The 20,484-nt window shown below is 42.0% G+C and overlaps 1 protein-coding gene across 2 annotated transcripts in view; it reads right to left on the bottom strand.

Annotated features, from left to right (window-relative positions):
* LOC135547531 (phosphorylase b kinase regulatory subunit beta-like) overlaps nt 1-20,484 on the bottom strand; it is an 80,108-nt gene that overhangs the window by 9,221 nt on the left and 50,403 nt on the right. For both annotated transcript variants that reach the window (XM_064976610.1, XM_064976619.1), the window contains 7 exons: nt 11,188-11,243; nt 7,212-7,305; nt 3,977-4,060; nt 3,105-3,209; nt 2,866-2,948; nt 1,398-1,488; nt 889-947 (listed from right to left, as the gene is read on the bottom strand). In XM_064976610.1, coding sequence (XP_064832682.1) covers nt 889-947; nt 1,398-1,488; nt 2,866-2,948; nt 3,105-3,209; nt 3,977-4,060; nt 7,212-7,305; nt 11,188-11,243 — 572 coding nt within the window. The remainder of the gene's footprint in view (nt 1-888; nt 948-1,397; nt 1,489-2,865; nt 2,949-3,104; nt 3,210-3,976; nt 4,061-7,211; nt 7,306-11,187; nt 11,244-20,484) is intronic.

The following is a 20,484-nucleotide window of genomic DNA, read 5'->3' as shown; positions in this document are numbered from 1 at the left end:
GTAGGCAAACTATTGCCATTTCATGTGTCTGAAGGTACAAACTCTGCCTTCCCGGTGGGCCTGGAGAGGAAATCAAGTGCACTATGCTGGCATTTCTCAGATGATAGAGTCTGCAGTAACATAGCAGGCATAAAATAAATCTACAGCAAAATTGATTCTGTGATATTTCAAAATGCTTGTTTTTCCTATTTCCACTCTGCGCTACAACAAGCAGTGCAGCAGTAATGAATGAATGTTGTTATTATTAGCGGCTTGGGTCTTTTTTAATATCTCCTCTGTTCATAGGAGTAACAACATGAATTTGTGCATGAGGCAGAAATAATGCGGTGCGACTCGAGTTTCACCATCAGCTGGAAAATGGTGTCCCTTTTTGGTAAGTGTCAGTGGAGGAAAGGGAGAGTGGAGGGATGTTGAGAGACGGACACTCAGTCTGCTGCTCTCTCCCTCTGCTGAGACTGACAATCAGATGCAGGCACCATCAGCTCAGGAAAATAAAAAGCAAATTACTTAAATGTATGCTCAAGTAATACAATGTATCTATTATGGATGTGATCATATAGCCTACCTCAAATGTTGAAATATAATTTAAAAAAATGTCCCAAACAACAATGCATTGGCAGGTAAATTCAAGCAAAGCCAGTATGTGGTGATCATGTATTGGGCCTATAACTTACTGCACAAACCTCATTGCCACAATACTGTTTTTAATTGGTTATTGTTGCATAGGCTTAGATTTTTTAAGTCATGTTAATATAAAAAATCAGAGCGGTAGATCTTGGCATGCATTTTGACTCAGAAAGTGATCTTGACTTAGAAAAGGTTGGTGACCACTGCCGTATAAAGATTGTGTCACAAAATAAAGGCGGAACGACAGGAAAAAGCTCTTACTCTGCTTCATTGACACGAAGGAAGTCCAACTGCTCCACAATAGCTCCTGATATCAGGGTCTGGAAGCACAAATTAATAGTTACATCAAGGAATCTCATTTACAGGGGATAGGAACAGTTCAGGTGATTTCAAACATTGCGACTGAAGTCACATCAAAATGAAGACAGCCAGTTAGATGTGCAAAGGGGAATTATGTCCCCAGAAGAATGAGATGATAAAAGGGATTGCCTATGAGGGATGGAGCCCTTTGTCTGCTCCTAGAGTTAGGTGCGAGGGGAATATTGAGTGTCCTTTTTAAAAGACGTCACATCAAAACATCTAAAGAACTCTCTAGAGACACTGGAAGTCATTGTAACCGTAGGAAATAGAACTTGGTGAAGGCAATTCAAAGGCATTGGATTTGCAAATAAACATATTCACTATATCTGAATGCATTTCCAAAGGAAAGGAGATATCACAACGCCTCAAAGAAGTGTCAGTAGACTGAAACAAGTAAAAGTGCTGAGAACCTGAAGTCTGTCCACGTGAACTTTGACCCCACCGACGCTCCCCTTCTTGAATGATGCCAACATGTCCAGGACTGGGTTGAAACGGCTCCCCCTGATGGATAGAAACCAAGGGTATTCTACTGTTACCATTTTCAACGGTCATCATTTTCTCCATATTAACCTAATGCAGTCCTGGGCAATTATTTTCCACGCAGGGCCACATTAGAATATATTTTTTGCCATCACGGGCCAGAATAATATTACAGGATTATACATCATGTGTATGACTGTGTTGACAGATATATCTACTGTAAATCACATCCAGATATGCTACTTATTTAACTTTTTTAACATGCACAGGAATAAACCCCATCCATGTTTTACTTTTGGTAAGTATTTTCATTATTAAACAGGCAATGAACTACACAGGGAGGGAAAAGTACACTGTGCATTCAGCACCACGGACAGAACTCCTGTTAACAGGTATGCAAAAAACACAAGAGAGAGAGAGAGAGAGAGAGAGAGAGAGAGAGAGAGAGAGAGAGAGAGAGAGAGAGAGAGAGAGAGAGAGCTCAACATTATATTTAAACTACTCAATCAGTGTGAGGAGCGAATGGCTTGCTATGTTTAGCAATTTTGTGGGACAGTACTTAGCTAGCTCTCGCAATTATGTCGTTTGCTGAATGCAGTTTTGTGAGAAGTCCTTGCCTCTTTTGCAACTCTTTCGATGCCTTCGCCCTCTGCTCAAAAGACATATCCCTACAGTTCTCTTTATACTTCATCTGGAAGTGTCGGGACAACTTGTCGTCTTTCAAGACAGCGATGCTCCGTTTGCACACTAAGGTCACAGCTTTCCCTGATACCTCAATAAATAATTATTTCGATGTCCACTCTTGCTGGAACACCCTACATTCGTTGTCTACTTTTCATTTTCTTTGAAAATCTAATTTTTGCGCAATTTCTAGCTAGCTACTATTTGTAACTGTGATGTGTGTCAGCCTGTCAGTCACTGTCTGTCCTCGTGTAGTTGTTATTTATACGTGCCTTCAAAATAAATGTCCCACAAGAGGTGGGAGTTAAATCATGACACAAAGGTGAGTATTCATTGGGCTTTAAGTTGAATAACAAATATGTTTTTCAAAACTTTACTATCGTATTGAACTAGGTCGCGGGCCACATACGGCCCCCTGGCTGGCCTTTTCCCAGGCCTGACCTAATGAGTATTGAGCTGTTTTATATGTTATTCCACTGACTCCTATAGAACAACCTCTACTGTGGACAGGTAAGCTATTTTATTGTATTTAAAAGGTGCTCTTTGGATAGTGATCGATACTGCTGTGATCAGCATAACACCCAAGCTAAAGTGATATAAATGACTATAATGAAACTCTTATCAGCAAATACTGGGGACACCTCCTGTGCTGGATTCCAATACACTCTAAAGCAGTAATGCTTACAGTACAGAAGAAAATACAAAAGTAGATCTTACTTGATGTTGTCCTCTCTGATGAGGACCAGGAAGAGTGGGCGACCTTTCATTTTCCAGCTATGCTTGATGAACTGCAGTGCATTCTACATACAAAGATATGTAACACATTAAACTTGCATTGACCAAACAGACAGACAGTTAGGGACACAACATGGTGAGTGTGCAGGCCCCAGAACAGGGATTAAAACAGACGAATGTATAAACAGCCGTGTGTATGAGGTGAGTTCACCCCAGCTCACCTTGATGTCATCAATCAGCAGCATGACGTCCTGGGATAAGTAGAAGTCACTGAGATCAAAGACGATAGGGTAGCACACCACAGTCTTCCCCAGGATCCGATAAATCTGTGGGGAGTGGAGCAGACACATTGCATTACTTGATCCTGCAGGCCAAGATGGATGGCTCGGAGGTACCGACACATGACTCAGGACAGGACGTAAAACAACCCATCGATCTTGAGGAAGGAATACACAGAAGCTGGAACACATAGACATTACAGTCCTGCGAGCACAGATACTTCCTAAAACTAACAGACAACCTCTCCTCCACAAACAAACACACAAATATGCACAGGCACACTCGCTCTCCCTGTCCGTCTCTAAAACACAAGAGCACGCCGACGCACACAAACAAAGAGATGATCATAATGCCCTCTGGCAGGACGCCCTATTCCATCAGAACACATAAAAGTTCCATTAAAAGATTGTCTTAGTAATAGGTTTGGACCTGTGATTGATTCATTTTGCAATTTTGTATTTTTTTTAAAATGCAATTCAGCTGTGTAAACTTATTTAGATGACCTTCACTGGAGACAACTAGAAGGAATACCCAAAAAATATCAGCAGCTCACAATATCAAAGTGGATTACGAAATCAAATGACTATATTTTCATCATGCATTGTATGGCAGCAGTACTTTGTACAATGTTAAGAGTGAGGCAAAAATATGTATAATATCTATGTACATTATATCTGTACATGTAAATTAATATTATTCTGTTTCTGACATGTGGTTTCACACTGAGAAGTGCTGGTTTATGTTAATCAGTGAGGTGGTGGTGGTATGCCCATGACCTCTGAGTATGTGCTAGCATTGAGTGGTGAACACTCACCTTGCAAGTCCCCATGCAGCCCACTGGCCTTTCTGGACGCCCACTCAGCCCCAGCTTCTTATTGATGGCTAGGAAGCGGTACGCCTGGGGGGGGGGGAAGAAAGAAAAATACATATATATATTTCAGTTACGTTTTTTTTTTCTAAGCCTAGTTTTAAAATTACACGTAAAATCTTGGACCGTGGCCTATTGACCAACGACATTTACATTACAGCTGACACTAACAAACAGACCACAACAGCATTACCTTCCTTCTATTCCTCCAGGCAAGTCACAGATCAATCGACAACTGCTATCAACATAGCTAGCTACCTTCCTTGCCTCTCTTACACATATCCAGCCTTCAGATCTGACAACACACTCAGCTAGATATGACAGAGATCATAATGGGAGTCATTTTAAAAATGCCAGGCAGGGAAAGTTGTCTATTTTTTACTGCACCTCCAAAGATCAATCATCCTCATATCCCTGGGGGATTTTCTTTTGTTGCGATCCATAATCTAAAATGACTTCCCTCTGAAGTTATGAGACGTGTCAGTAGTTAATGGCCCCTACAGAGCCTGCATAAGACGGCTCTGTTGTGGAGCCAATATGGGTCTGTTTAGTGCTATGGTGCAAGTGGGTTTACTGGAGAGTTGTCAGAGGGCAGAGATATATTGCGGGCCCTTGCTGTAAAGCTCAACACCAAGTAGCTCAGTTAGTTAGTTAGTAGGCTCCGTCAGTCAGGATCGGCCCTCACTGCTCCCAATTCTTTCACTTCTACCTGGTATGGTCTTGGTGTAATATTGCCTTGGCAAATGGAATATTTAAAATATATTTTAATTCAATTTTAGCTATGTAAATGGTACAAGGTCTCAGAGTGTCTGTTTCCCGAAGACACTCAAACTAAAATAGAGGTAACAACCTGTATAACAGAGTGATCTGGAAAATTGTTGTCAATCCATAATGCAACAAAGCAGATAATGGGCATTGATTTTACAGCACCTGATCCATTCATGTGGAGAGGCACACTGCAGTCCATGTGACCTCTGTTTCATACTGCCCTTATCTTTCCACACCAGGCTATAAATGCTCCTGGTCACTAACACCGACTACATACTTCAGTGGCACTGCAGGGAACGTAGCTAACCAGCTTCAATACACAGCAATAACCAGTCTTACCAAAGAGCAATGTGTACATCCTACCACTAGATAGAGCTCTGCCACTCCTCCTGCTTTTCCCCTTCTTCGAATGAGTTGGAAAGGAATTATACATGGATGGAAAGTACGAAAGATAATAGGAGAATCAAGCAATTAACAGAATATTATGATAATATAAAAAAAGCAGAGTTCACAAAGACGGGAAACATTTATTCAGAATTAAGTCGCACAACAAATTCCCAGCGCCCCTGGCCATGCCTCCTGTTTGAGGAGAGACGTTGTGTGAACCTTTGTCTGCACCCACAGCTCCCTGTCCCTGCCTATGGAATACCAATGAACACACCACAGCATACGGCTCACATCACAAAGTCCTCTCATTCAGACCACAATTGAAAGCAACCAAACTGCTAATGTGATTGCTGCTAATGCCATCAAGACGGCTACACTCTGAGTGAGTCATTAGGTTGGGTGATATGAGGACTGTTGTAACAGAAGGCTTTAGTGTCGCAGTGTCTCTGTTTATCAATCAAAAACCTGCTCTCCTCTCTCCGAGACATCTGGGTCGTTCCACGAAAAAGGGGGCCTTTTGCTATTTGCGATTTAAAGTAGAAATATAGGCCACATTGAGAATTCAATCAATTGTGTTTTCAATGGAATAAAGGCTTGCTAAAGTGCCAAAATGCAGCATTTCGACATGTCCCTCTGTCAACCGCATCACCTTGGGTAAGATTTTCCCAAAATGTCTCCCAAGTTTCACCATCAATTAGAAAGCCCTCATTATTTTGTTGCTTTGACAAAGTAATTTCTGAAGATTATAATGCATTTCATGTGATTAGGTATTAATTTACATCTGTCCCTCATGGTAAGGTTCAATAAGAAAATTGTCAACCCTGTTACTTTATTTGGCACTTACTATAGTATTTAAAAAATAATAATAATAAATTACCACATGAGCTGGGAAAATGTGTTTTCTTTATGACAGACTGTTCAAATTAGGTGAAATCAAAAGGTTTTATTTGACCAAGTTACACTTCTCAGAAGGCACCAAGAATTGGTGGAATAACCCATTGGCTTTTCTAGACATGATCGCTGGGAGATGGGTCAAAAGACATGCAGAGGGGTTGGGGAGGCATCACCGTGGCAAATGGAAGCTATTTTGGCAGCGCTGTTGCTGTGCCACCTGGGTTGAGATAAATAACATGCTGCTGGACGTAATTGCCGCTCTCCTGTTGTCAAGCAGCTGTTGTAAACACAATCGAATGGCAGAGAGAGATGAAGCGAGCGACGCAATGCAGCGCGGTGGCCCAGCCTTTAACAGATTCAAAACGCATGGGATTTAATATTTAGCATGCTGCTCGTCCTGGCTCGTGACACCCACCCAATCCACTGCTGCATAACTACATGCCCAACAACAGGGAGGAAGAGCAGAGGCAGACCTTTCTAAGATGAATTGATATATTGGGAAAGGCTAATGCTTTTCAATACGCATTACAACAATACAGTAATACTTTAAGACTTGAATGCCATATTGATCAAGTCACAGGTCAACTGGTAAATCACACGGACCAATCTCCAGCCTCACTTTGACTGATTGAGCAACCAAGAGTGATATCTTAATAGAACATGGATGTAAGATTGACAGTCAGATGAATTGACTAAGCCCATATGCTCGGCTGACATATTGATAATATGGCCTTGGACATCTAGGTAATTGACTGATTTGTTTATTGCTTTCAGGTGTATTTACCAGGTGTATTTAGGTGTATTTACCTACCTTCAGAAAATGTACAAGAACGTTGCACAATCGTCTCTCCTTGCAATGAGCATTTAATGACCAACGTTTAGGCTCGCAGCAGGTCAGAATGGTCAGGATGTGGTGTTACCCATTTGGGTGCGGCAGGTAGCCTCGGATCCCCGAGCTGACAAGGTAATAATCTGTCGTTCTGCCCATGAACAAGGCAGTTAACTGGTAGGCCCGGTAGGCCGTCATTGTAAATAAGAACTTGTTCTTAACTGACCTGCCTAGTTAAATAAAGGTAAAAAAAAAAAGATAGTGAGGAATATCACTCATATTTCATTCTGTGGTATAACTCACATTGACCAGCTCCTTCTGGGCCCAGATCTGAATGGGCTCCACCTGCTGGGGTGTCTGAGTCTGGATGCCATAGGTGTTCAAAAACACCTGCAGTCTGCAACACAACACAACACACTGTTAGGCTACATAGCCGGGACTGTTCAGGAAGCCCAACAGTCTGGGTGGCCAAAAGTACATTAGCTATGAAAAAGAGCGCCACCAACTGGTGGTGGACTCCGATAGAGGTGTCAGTTAGAGGACGTAAATGACCAGTAGGAGACAGATGTACAGAAGACACGTTTATTACCAAACAGACACACAGGAAACAAGAAGGAGGATAGACTACTGAAAGTGTTGTAGTGTACATGACCATCTGATCATTTATCACTCCAGTGTTAATCTGCAAAATTGTAATTATTCGCCTACCTCCTCATGCCTTTTGCACACAATGTATATAGACTTTTTTTTCTACTGTGTTATTGCCTTGTTAATTGTTTACTCCATGTGTAACTCTGTGTTGTCTGTTCACACTGCTATGCTTTATCTTGGCCAGGTCGCAGTTGCAAATGAGAACTTGTTCTCAACTAGCCTACTTGGTTAAATAAAGGTGAAATAAAATAAAAGTAATGTATAGTGATTTTATGGTCAAAGACACACAAAAACACCAGTCAGGGAGTCCAGAAGAAGGATTGTCCATGTGGAAAGGTTCAAATGTGAGTTGATGTGGAGGACGGGAGTTTACAGAGGTTGTCTCAACCTGTTCTCCTCCTGGAAACAACTGAAGAGGCAGAGTGGGGTTTGCCTGCTCCCAGGCTAGGCTATTGATTGGCTGGCCAGGTCAGCTGAATCTGTTCCCTGACAACCTGGTCCCTAACACATTGGTGTGAATTGGCCTCTCCCACTGGACAATAGGGTCAGGCTGAGGTGGGGGATGGTCACTTCTACTGCAGAGGGGAAAAAAAATCACACAGAGTTTGTCTACACGTCCTAGCCAGAGAGGGTACAGTAAGGGTTTAACCTCTTACATCTATGGGGGCGCTATTTCATTTTTGGATGAAAAACGTTCCCGTTTTAAACAAGATATTTTGTCACAAAAAGATGCTCAACTATGCATATAATTGATAGCATTCGAAAGAAAACACTCTGACGTGTCCAGAACGACCAAGATATTCTCTGTGCGTGCCCTAGAACGTGAGCTTCAGGCAAAACCAAGATGAGATGGCATCCAGGAAATGAGCAGGATTTTTGAGGCTCTGTTTTCCATTGTCTCCTTATATGGCTGTGAATGCGAGAGGAATGAGCCTGCCCTTTCTGTCGTTTCCCCAAGGTGTCTGCAGCATTGTGACGTATTTGTAGGCAGATCATTGGAAGATTGACCATAAGAGACCACATTTACCAGGTGTCCTGCACCGAAATTGGTGCGCAAAAGTCACCTGCCAGTATTTTTCCATCGGATACAGAGAGGAAAGCAAGCTTCCACGAACTGCATATCAATGAAGAGATATGTGAAAAAACACCTTGAGGATTGATTCCAAACAACGTTTGCCATGTTTCGGTCGATATTATGTAGTTAATCCGGAAAAAGTTTTACGTTGTAGGTGACTGAATTTTCGGTTCGTTTTGGTAGCCAGACGCAATGTAGAAAACGGAACGATTTCTCCTACACACAGACGCTTTCAGGAAAAACTGCGCATTTGGTATGTAACTGAGAGTCTCCTCATTGAAAACATCAGAAGCTCTTCAAAGGTAAATGATTTTATTTATTTGGTTATCTGGTTTTTGTGAAAATGTTGCGTGCTAAATGCTACTCAAAATGCTATGCTAGCTTTGCATACTCTTACACAAATTAGTCCATTTCTATGGTTCAAAAGCATATTTTGAAAATCTGAGATGACAGTGTTGTTAAGAAAAGGCTAAGCTTGAGAGCAGACGCATTATTTTCATTTTATTTGCGATTTTCAGAAATCGTTAACGTTGCGTTATGCTAATGAGCCTGAGGCTTTAATCACAAACCCGGATCCGGGATGGGGAGTTTCAAGAAGTTAATGATTAAAGTTATATGGTTTTGTACAAGCTACATCTTGAAAAATCCTCTGAAACAAGCATTAGGTAAAGGCTTGGAGGAAGTGAGCAGGCAGAGTGTTAGGTTAGCTGCTGAGGAAAACCTGCCATCTGATTGGAACAGCAGGACAGGTTAACAGGCTCCACAGCTAAATTAGGGTGCTAATAGATGAAGACTGCGCACTGGCCAGTCGCTTAATGTGCACAGTGCAATAGCACCACAGACGAGAGAAGGAGAAAGGGAGGAAAAACAACCAGCTTTCTAAACTACCACAGACTCTCTCACACACACATACAGTTGAAGTCAGACGTTTACATACACCTTAGCCAACTACATTTAAACTCAGTTTTTCACAATTCCTGACATTTAATCCTAGTAAAAAATCCCTGTTTTAGGTCAGTTAGGAACACCTCATTATTTGAAGAATGTGAAATGTCAGAATAATAGTAGAGAAAATGATTTATTTCAGCTTTTATTTCTTTCATCACATTCCCAGTGGGTCAGAAGTTTACATACACTCAATTCGTATTTGGTAGCATTGCCTTTAAATTGTTTAATTTGGGTCAACGTTTTGGGTAGCCTTCCACAAGCTTCCCACAATAAATTGGGTGAATTGTGGGCCATTCCTCCTGACAGAGCTGGTGTAACGGAGTCAGGTTTGTAGGCTTCATTGCTCGCACACGCTTTTTCAGATTTGCCCACAAATGTTCTATAGGATTGAGGTCAGGGCTTTGTGATGGCCACTCCAATACCTTGACTTTATTGTCCTTGAGCCATTTTGCCACAACTTTGGAAGTATGCTTGGGGTCATTGTCCATTTGGAAGACCCATTTGCGCCCAAGCTTTAACTTCCTGACTGATGTCTTCAGATGTTGCTTAAATATATTCACATAATTTCCCTACCTCATGATGCCATCTATTTTGTGAAGTGCACCAGTCCCTCCTACAGGAAAGCACCCCAACAACATGATGTTGCCACCCCCGTGCTTCACGGTTGGATGGTGGTCTTCAGCTTGCAAGCCTCCCACTTTCAAATCCAAACAAAACGATGGTCACTATGGCTAAACAGTTCCACTTTTGTTTCATCAGACCAGAGGACATTTCTCCCAAAAAATACGATCTTTTGTCCTCATGTGCAGTTGCAAACCGTAGTCTGGCTTTTTTATGGCGGTTTTGGCGTATTGGCTTCTTCCTTGCTGAGCGGCCTTTCAGGTTATGTCAATATAGGACTTGTTTTACTGTGGATATAGATACTTTTGTACCTGTTTCCTCAAGCATCTTCACAAGGTCCTTTGCTGTTGTTCTGGGATTGATTTGCACTCTTTGCACCAAGGTACGGTCATCTCTATGGTGGTGTGGTGGCTGCGTGGTCCCATGGTGTTTATACTCGCATACTATTGTTTGTACAGATGAACGTGGTACCTTAGGGCGTTTGGAAATTACTCCCAAGGATGAACCAGACTTGTGAGGTCTTGGCTGATTTCTTTTGATTTTCCCATGATGTCAAGCAGAGGCATTAAGTTTGAAGGTAGGCCTCGAAATACATCCACAGGTACACCTCCAATTGACTCAAATGATGTCAATTAGCCTATCAGAAGCTTCTAAAGCCATGACATCATTTTCTGGAATTTTCCAAGCTGTTTAAAAGGCACAGTCAACTTAGTGTATGTAAACTTCTGACCCACTGGAATTGTGATACAGTGAATTATAAGTGAAATAAACTGTCTTTAAACAATTGTTGAAAAAATTACTTGTGTGTCATGCACAAATAGATGTCCTAACTGACTTGCCAAAACTATAGTTTGGTTGATAAACGAGTTTTAATGACTCCAACCTAAGTGTATGTAAACTTCCGACTTCAACTGTACTATTCTCTAATCTCAGAGACACATAGCTACCACCCACAGTTTTCTATGTATCTTTCCCATCACATACCTCTGGCTCTCAGCAATCAGGGCCACGTGGACCACCGTGTCATTATCAATGGGACCCTGGAACACAGAGGAAAGGTGAACATACTCAACTGCAGGAGAAAATACAAATTCAGTTAATAGTATATAATAAAATCACAATAATATACTGAATTGTTATCTCTGGTATAATACATTGCAGTGAAAATTGCTCCGCTTGTAAAGTAAAGCTGTGAATAGGAGATAACGTGTTTTGAGCGAATAAAAGAGTGGTGAGAGGAGGGAGAGAGGTGAACCATGAAACATACCTCACCGTACCCTGTCATTACAGAAGTTTGAACAGTGGTAGTCTTTAGAGTGGTTATAAACTACTGATTTTGTAGTAGTTGGGTTGGCCATATTAAATCAGGAGTATCAGTGGCCACAGTATTCTGGATAGTAGCTCTTATTTCTGGATAACCTGTGTGTTACATGCACCTTTGATATCTCGTTCCCGGGTATCCCTGTATCTGTGAATAAACAGAATATTCCTAATTGAAGTTTGTATGGGTGAAATGGAATAGTAACTGCAATCTGGACACTGACTGTAGGCCTATAACCTCTCACATGTACAGTAATATAATAACTCCTGCAGAATTATGCATTTCTTGCAGTAAAATGCTGGTGTCTCGGGAACAGGAGTGGAGAAACATGATCTCTTTCTTTCAGCATCTCTTGAGAAAATGTGAATGGGTGCGTATTGTGTTATCTTTGACGCTTATCCAGCAAGCAGTCTGTTTTAACCACATACCGTAAAATATGCGCCCAAGATGAAGTGAAGTCTTATTAGAAACGTGTTTCATTGTTTTCTCAGCTTTTCATTTACTTCATTAAAACGGGTTAAACTGATGACAATGGCCATTTTGCACAGGACCAATCTTTCCACTGTTTTGAGTTATTGCATTTTCTCCAGGTCCCTAAACCAAAAAGAGAACTTTACCGGTGTTAGCTAGATTAGTGCATACATTCTACATTACTCTGGTGAGCACAACTTTATTTAGTCTTCTAGGGCAACAAGTTATGACAGAAGAAAATCTGCCTATATCTAATTATAGTTGACAAACAAATGTCCTACCAAATGTCAGAAATGATAAGCAGAAGCAGTATAAATTAGGGGTCAATAAATTATGATAGAATTATTATGGGGAATGGAGCTGCGCAGGTGGCCTACTTTTTGAAGTGATTTGTTTGATAATCAGATGAAAACATCATCACACTGCGTAGACTGAGAAAAACACCAGTAAACAAAATAATATGTTTACATGCCACAGTATCCCGTCTAATATCAGCATATTCCAGGCATCTTACCCTGGTTTCACATAACCGGGATACAAGCTTTTTCAGGTTAATGTAAACGGGATATGATGTTTGTATGCGTGAACTCAAAAGCAGAATACTGGAGTATCCTGAACAATAACAAGATACTGGTGTGTGCATGAAACATGGTCACAGATGCGTCGGAGAAGCAGTGCCTCTGCTTCAGAAGTAAGTTACATGAATAAACCTCACAACTATGGCATAAGGTAAAAGGATTGCATATGATACAACTGCCTGTCATACACCTGTGAATCTTTCAAGGAATCATATTTCAGGATAGAATGACGTTGATCTAATGATCATGCTTACTTTCTCTTCTATTTGCCGCAATTGCATTTCCGCCTCAGCTCCGCTGAGTCCCGGGAGATGTATTCAGAGATAAGTGATTTGTAAACAGAGTGAATCATATCACTTGAGTTAAATGATTAAAATCCCTGAGCCATTAGAATAGAACATCTTGTGATTCACAGGAGGGGGCTGTTCATCAGAGGCAACGCTCCTTTAGATGACCCGGCGGGAAGCCTGACGCAGGCAGAGAAGAGAAGGCTGGAAGCCATTTTGTTTGGGCGGAAAGAGCAGGCTTTTCTCAACACCCTCGTTATCATTAATCAGAGGAATCCGGGAGAGGGGGGGTAAAAGAGGTTCGCAGATATCTCTGCTGATTAATTGTGAGCAGCGGCTTCTAAAACACGGCAATGGAAATCATACCTCATTAGCATTCTGCTCCACAACACAAAGGAACCATTTGAAGAGAGAAAGAAGTAAAGAAAGAAAAAAAGAAATGAAGATGGAAATAAAAACCAGAGGGAAAAAAATGCTAGATCACCTGTACTCCACACAGAGACACGTGCAAAGCTCTCCCTCGCCCTCCATTCGGTAAATCCGACCACAACTCTATCCTCCTGCTTCCTGCTTACAAGCAGAACTTAAAACATGAAGCATCAGTGACTCGGTCTATAAAAAAAGTGGTTAGATGAAGCAGACGCTAAACTACAGGACTGTTGTCCTATCACAGACTGGAGCATGTTCCGGCGATTTTTCCGATGACATTGAGGAACACACCACATCAGTCACAGGCTTTATCAATAAGTGCATTGAGGACGTCGTCCCCACAGTGACTGTACGTACATACCCACACCAGAAGCCATGGATTACAGGCAACATTCACACTGAGCTAAAGGGTAGAGCTGCCGCTTTCAAGGTGTGGGACTCTAACCCGGAAGCTTACAAGAAATCCCGCTATGCCCTTTGACAAACCACCAAACAGGAAAAGCGTCATACAGGGATAAGATTTAATCATACTACACCGACACACATCGGATGTGGCAGGGCTTGCAAACTTTTACAGACTACAAAGTGAAGCAGAGCCACGAGCTGCCCAGTGACACGAGCCTACCAAACGAGCTAAATCACTTCTATGCTCGCTTTGAGTCAAGCAACACTGAGGCATGCATGTGAACATCAGCTGTTCCGGACGACTGTGTGATCACTCTCGCAGTAGTCGACGTGAGTAAGACCTTTAAACAGGTCGACATACACAAGGCTGCGGGGCCAGATGGATTACCAGGACGTGTGCCCGGGTATGTGCTGACCAACTGGCAGGTGTCTTTACTGACATTTTCAACATGTCCCTGATTGAGTCTGTAATACCAATATGTTTCAAGCAGACCACCATAGTCCCCGTGCCCAAGAACACAAAGGCAACCTGCCTAAATGACCTCAGCCCGTAGCACTCACGTCCGTAGCCATGAAGTGCTTTGAAATGCTGGTAATGGCTCACATCAACACCATTATTCCAGAAACCCTAGGACCCACTCCAATTTGCATATCGCCCAAACAGATCCACAGATGATGCAATCTCTGTTGCACCCTTTCCCACCTGGATAAAAGGAACACCTATGCGAGAATGCTATTCATTGACTACAGCTCAGCGTTCAACACCATAGTACCCACAAAGCTCATCACTCAGCTAAGAAACCTGGGACTAAACACCTCCCTCTGCAACTGGATCCTGGATTTCCTGACGGGCCGCCCCCAGGTGGTGAGGGTAGGGAGCAACACATCTGCCACGCTGATCGTCAACACTGGAGCTCCCCAGGGGTGCGTGCTCAGTCCCCTCCTGTACTCCCTGTTCACCCACGACTGCATGGCCAGCCACGACTCCCACACCATCATTAAGTTGCAGAAGACACAACAGTGATAGGCCTGATCACCGACAACGATGAGACAGCCTATAGAGAGGTCAGAGACCTGGCCGGGTATTGCCAGAATATCAACCTATCCCTCAACGTAACCAAGACAAAGTAAATGATTGTGGACTACAGAAAAAGGAGCACCGACCACACCCCTATTCTCATCGACGGGGCTGTAGTGGAGCAGGTTGAGAGCTTCAAGTTCCTTGGTGTCCACATCAACAACAAACGACAATGGTCCAAACACCAAGACAGTCGTGAAGAGGGCACGACAAAGCCTATTCCCCCTCAGGAAACTAAAAAGATTTGTCATGGGTCCTGAGATCCTCAAAAGGTTCTACAGCTGCACCATCGAGAGCATCCTGACCAGTTGCATCACTGCCTGGTACGGCAGTTGCTCGGCCTCCGACCGCAGGGCACTTCAGAGGGTAGTGCGTAAGGCCCAGTACATCACTGGGGCAAAGCTGCCTGCCATCCAGGACCTCTATACCAGGCAGTGTCAAAGGAAGGCCCTAATTGTCAAAGATCCCAGCCACCCCAGTCATAGACTGTTCTCTCAACTACCGCATGGCAAGCAGTACTGGAATGGCAAGTCTAGGACAAAAAGGCTTCTCAACAATTTTTACCCCAAGCCATAAGACTCCTGAACAAGTAACCAAATGGTTACCGGGACTACACTTTAACTATACATTTGTGTACATACAGTTTTATATCTTTATGTTTGAAGCCTGAAATGTGGCAAAAGGTCGTAAAGTTCAAGGGGGCCGAATACTTTCGCAAGGCACTGTACAACCTCAATTGGCCCGACCAGCCAGTGCTCCCACACATTGGCTAACCAGGCTATCTGCACCGTGTCCCACCAACCCCTCTTTTTTACGCTACTGCTACTCTCTGTTCATCATATATGCATAGTCACTTTAACCATACTTACACGTACATACTAGCCTTGCTACTGTTATTTTCAAATGTCTTTTTACTGTTGTTTTATTTCTTTACTCTTCCCCAGGAAATATCTTCTCTCTCTCCAGCCCACCACTATACTTCCCTGGCGGGTAATTAGGTTAAAAGCAACGCTTCAATAGGACAGCAGAATGTACTGGAACTTCTTAAAAGATATTGTAGAGATCTCGTTGTCTTAGGAACAAACAAAACACTGGATAAGACAGGTCAAGCTTCAATTAGCGCCTCATGTTCCTGCCTGCTGGCACCTGGCACTGGGCCCTAGGTCCTGGGCCAGGGTCCCCCCAGCTCCCGGGGTAACTGGGGCCATAGCAGATGGAGGGACAACACACTAGGGACACTACAGCCAGGAAACACTGACCAAGCGTTCTCTCATAATGCCATCTCAATGCTCTGTATATGTGTGAACAGACATACTGTATAAACACAAACAAAACACATTTTGACTGGGGTTAGAGGAAGACGTGTATTGTTTGCAGAGGAAGAGATAGTATTTGTATTTGTTTTCTTTTTGAGTAATGATGGTCTTATTTAATAGTGCAGTATATACCCAGGGCTCTACTGTCTGAAGGAGAGCTGAAATATTTACTTCGTCAGACACATTCTCCATATGCTGCTACTAAAGTAATAACATCAATACATTGAGAGAAACATCAGTCAGAAATATCGCACTAATTGGAATAAACACTCTTTTACAACTTGTCTAGCTTCTCCTCTCGCATATCAGGCTGATGAAAAGAATGATTACAATAAATTGCTCCTGAAGAAAAAGAAAAAAAGAAAAGAAAAAGAAACACATGCAAGTAAAAGTCCTCCAATTTAGGTAAGCAATTTGCATCAACAGTAGCTTGTGTCTCAGCATGAGAAATGTGCATCTCAGCTAGTAGAAGCCCAATTGCAAAACAAGCGTATTCAGGAGTGCCACTTCCAGACTGCAAATATAAATGAGTTTAATCTCTGCTTCATTTGAGATTTTCCCAAATGAAAAGCATTGAAATGTGACACAGTGGTGCTGATGGAGGGAGAAGGCCCCTTCAGACTTCTCACACTGCACGTTTGGTACCGACACGTGTCCTCTGCATACAGATTGCGTTTCACACAGTGGAACTTTCCAAGCATTTGGAAAGCACCTTAGTTCTCAGAGGCATAATCCTGCTTCGCTCACAAATTGTAAGTAACTAAAATATACACATTAGAGGTCGACCGATTAATCGGAATGGCCGTTTAATTAGGGCCGATTTCAAGTTTTCATAACAATCGGAAATCGGTATTTTTGGACACCAATTTGGACGATTATTTAAATATTTTTTTCTTTACACCTTTATTTAATCTTTATTTAACTAGGCAAGTCAGTTAAGAACACATTATTATTTTCAAGGACGGCCTAGGAATGGTGGGTTAACTGCCTTGTCTAGGGGCAGAACGACAGATTTTTACCTTGCCAGCTCGGGGATTCAATCTTGCAACCTTACAGTTAACTAGTCCAACGCTCTAATCACTTGCCTCTCATTGCACTCTACGAGGAGCCTGCCTTTTACGCGAATGCAGTAAGCCAAGGTAAGTTGCTAGCTAGCATTAAACTTATCTTATAATAAACAATCAATCAATCATAATCACCAGTTAACTACACATGGTTGATGATATTACTAGTTTATCTAGCGTGTCCTGCGTTGCACATAATCGATGCGGTGCGTATTTGCGAAAAAGGACTGTCCTTGCTCCAATGTGTACCTAACCATAAACATCAATGCCTTTCTTAAAATCAATACACAGAAGTATATATTTTTAAACCTGCATATTTAGCTAAAAGAAATCCAGGTTAGCAGGCAATATTAACCAGGTGAAATTGTGTCACTTCTCTTACGTTCAATGCACGCAGAGTCACGGTATATGTAACAGTTTGGGCCGCATCATTTGCCAGAATTTTACATAATTATGACATAACTTTGAAGGTTGTGCAATGTAACAGGAATATTTAGACTTATGGATGCCACCCGTTAGATAAAATATGGAACGGTTCCGTATTTCACTGAAAGAATAAACATCTTGTTTTCGAGATGATAGTTTCCAGATTCGACCATATTAATGACAAAAGGCTCGTATTTCTGTGTGTTATTATGTTATAATAAAGTCTATGATTTGATAGAGCAGTCTGACTGAGCGGTGGTAGGCACCAGCAGGCTCGTAAGCATTCATTCAAACAGCACTTTCGTGCGTTTTGCCAGCAGCTCTTTGCTGTGTTTCAAGCATTGCACTGTTTATGATTTCAAGCCCATCAACTCCCGAGATTAGGCTGGTGTTACCGATGTGAAATGGCTAGCTAGTTAGCAGCGTGTGCGCTAATAGCGTGTCAAACGTCACTCGCTCTGAGTTATTCCCCTTGCTCTGCATGGGTAATGCTGCTTCGAGGGTGGCTGTTGTCGATGTGTTCCTGGTTCAAGCCCAGGTAGGGGCGAGGAGAGGGAAGGCAGCTATACACTGGCAATACTAAAGTGCCTATAAGAACATCCAATAGTCAAAGGTAAATGAAATACAAATGGTATAGAGAGAAATAGTCCTATAATATCTACAACCTGAAACGTATTACATGGGAATATTGAAGACTCATGTTAAAAGGAACCACCAGCTTTCATATGTTCTCATGTTCTGAGCAAGGAACTTAAACGTTAGCTTTCTTACATGGCACATATTGCACTTTTACTTTCTTCTCAAACACTTTGTTTTTGCATTATTATAACCATATTGAACATGTTTCATAATTCTTTTGAGGCTAAATTGATTTTATTGATGCATTATATTAAGTTAAAATAAGTGTTCATTCAGTATTGTTGTAATTGTCATTATTACAAATACATGAACCAAATTTTTTTTTATTTTTTTTTTTTTAAATCGTCCAATTAATCGGTATCAGCTTTTTTTTGGTCCTCCAATAATTGGTATCAGCGTTGAAAAATCATAATCGGGCGACCTCTAATACACATACTGTAGGCCTATCTCCTCAAAGAAATTGAACTATGAATATACCCCAAAACATGGTTCAATAGCCTGAAAAAAACACTACTTCAAAAGAATAGTCACTATGTAAATTATGACTAAGACTGAATCATTTCACAGAGGAAAACTGTCAATCTAAAGAAATATATGAAGTAATTGTAATGTTAGCAGATTTCACTTATCTTAGACGCAAAACCAACGTACAAAAACAGGAACTTAAAGATGTGTTACATGGGTTTTGTATAATTTCATCCAGTAGATTTGAAAGTTTTGGCTCACGAGCCAAAATGGGTCCCTGAAAATGTTTCACAAAAAACTGTGTACAATACCATCCATTTATGTTATGTCCTGCAATTCGTAAAATATGTTACACATTTCTAAGTGCTTAAGATCCAGTTCAATCTCTTTAAATACCATAGTATGAAAAAGCATAAAAATGTATATTGTATATGGTAGGAAACCGCCAGGAGTCCGATGGGGGGACATTTTGTTTATTACATATAGTAGCCTGTGTTTCCATCTTTTGTAGCTCCGTTGATAGAGCACGGTTCTTGTAACACCAGGGTATTGGGTTTGATTCCCATACGTATAATGTAAGCACGCATGACTAAGTCACTTTGGATAAAAGCATCTGCTAAATGGCATATATTATACTACAGTTTCTGTCCTTTTCTGACACAGCTTGTGAAGACAACAATCCCTCCCAGTCCCATCCCTCTTCTTCCCATCCCATCCCTCCTCTCCCAGTCCCATCCCTCTTCTTCCCATCCCATCCCTCCTCTCCCAGTCCCATCCCTCCCATCCCTCAAATCCCAGTCCCATCCCTCATATCCCAGTCCCATCCCTCATCCCATCCCTCCTCTCCCAGTCCCATCCCTCCCATTCCTCATATCCCAGTCCCATCCCTCCCATCCACGTCCCATCCCTCCCATCCACGTCCCATCCCTCAAATCCCAGTCCCATCCCTCATGTACCAGTCCCATCCCTCATGTACCAGTCCCATCCCCCTCCTCTCAATATGTCTTCAGTGATTCAGTGCTAGACCCTGCTGAGCCCTTCTGTCCACTGACCCAAGCTAACCAGCTCAAGGTTGCACAGCCCGACAGGGACTGGCCATGGGCCTTCACAGCATCAGTCCAGCAGACATTTGCTATAAACACACACGCGACTCTAGACTCTTTCATATACACAGAACATACCAAACATTAGGAACACCCTCCTAATATCTTGCTCACAATTGAGTGATTTCCTCATATGACCTGTAAACTCAGTTAAATCTTTGAAATTGTTGCATGTTGTGTTAATATTTTTGTTCAGTATACATAGACACAATCCTATACATACACATGAACGATCCCATGAGCGTGCACACAACAGAGACACACCAAATAAAATGCACTCTGTTGTTGCTCGCCATTTTTACGAGCACGTTTAGATCAAAGGGGTTATGACCTGAATGTACATATACTAAACTTGCATCACTTTACGTGTGTTACTAGTGGGTTGTTTAAAATAAGCTTGACAAGGCACTAAGACAACACTATCTCATAAGATATCGGCAGTGACGTGCCACACATTGTAAGTGCGCAGACAGCCAAGCAGGAGTCACGTTTTTGATTGTACTTTCTCAAGATTGGCATTTAAAAGCACATTTTATTTCCTTGCATTTAACATTTCTAGGTAGCATGACAAAGGCTGACTTAATGAACTTGGTTTGGGATATGAATGCAACAGTGGCGGTACCGACACCATCACATCACAGAAATTGAAAAGGTGGGGATTGGATTCTTTGCCATGTAATTATGGAGGGATCCTTTGCT

Source organism: Oncorhynchus masou, chromosome 1 (genome assembly GCF_036934945.1).
Source record: "Oncorhynchus masou masou isolate Uvic2021 chromosome 1, UVic_Omas_1.1, whole genome shotgun sequence".
NCBI classification, from domain to species: Eukaryota; Metazoa; Chordata; class Actinopteri; order Salmoniformes; family Salmonidae; genus Oncorhynchus; species Oncorhynchus masou.
This window is presented reverse-complemented; position numbering and strand designations above follow the sequence as displayed.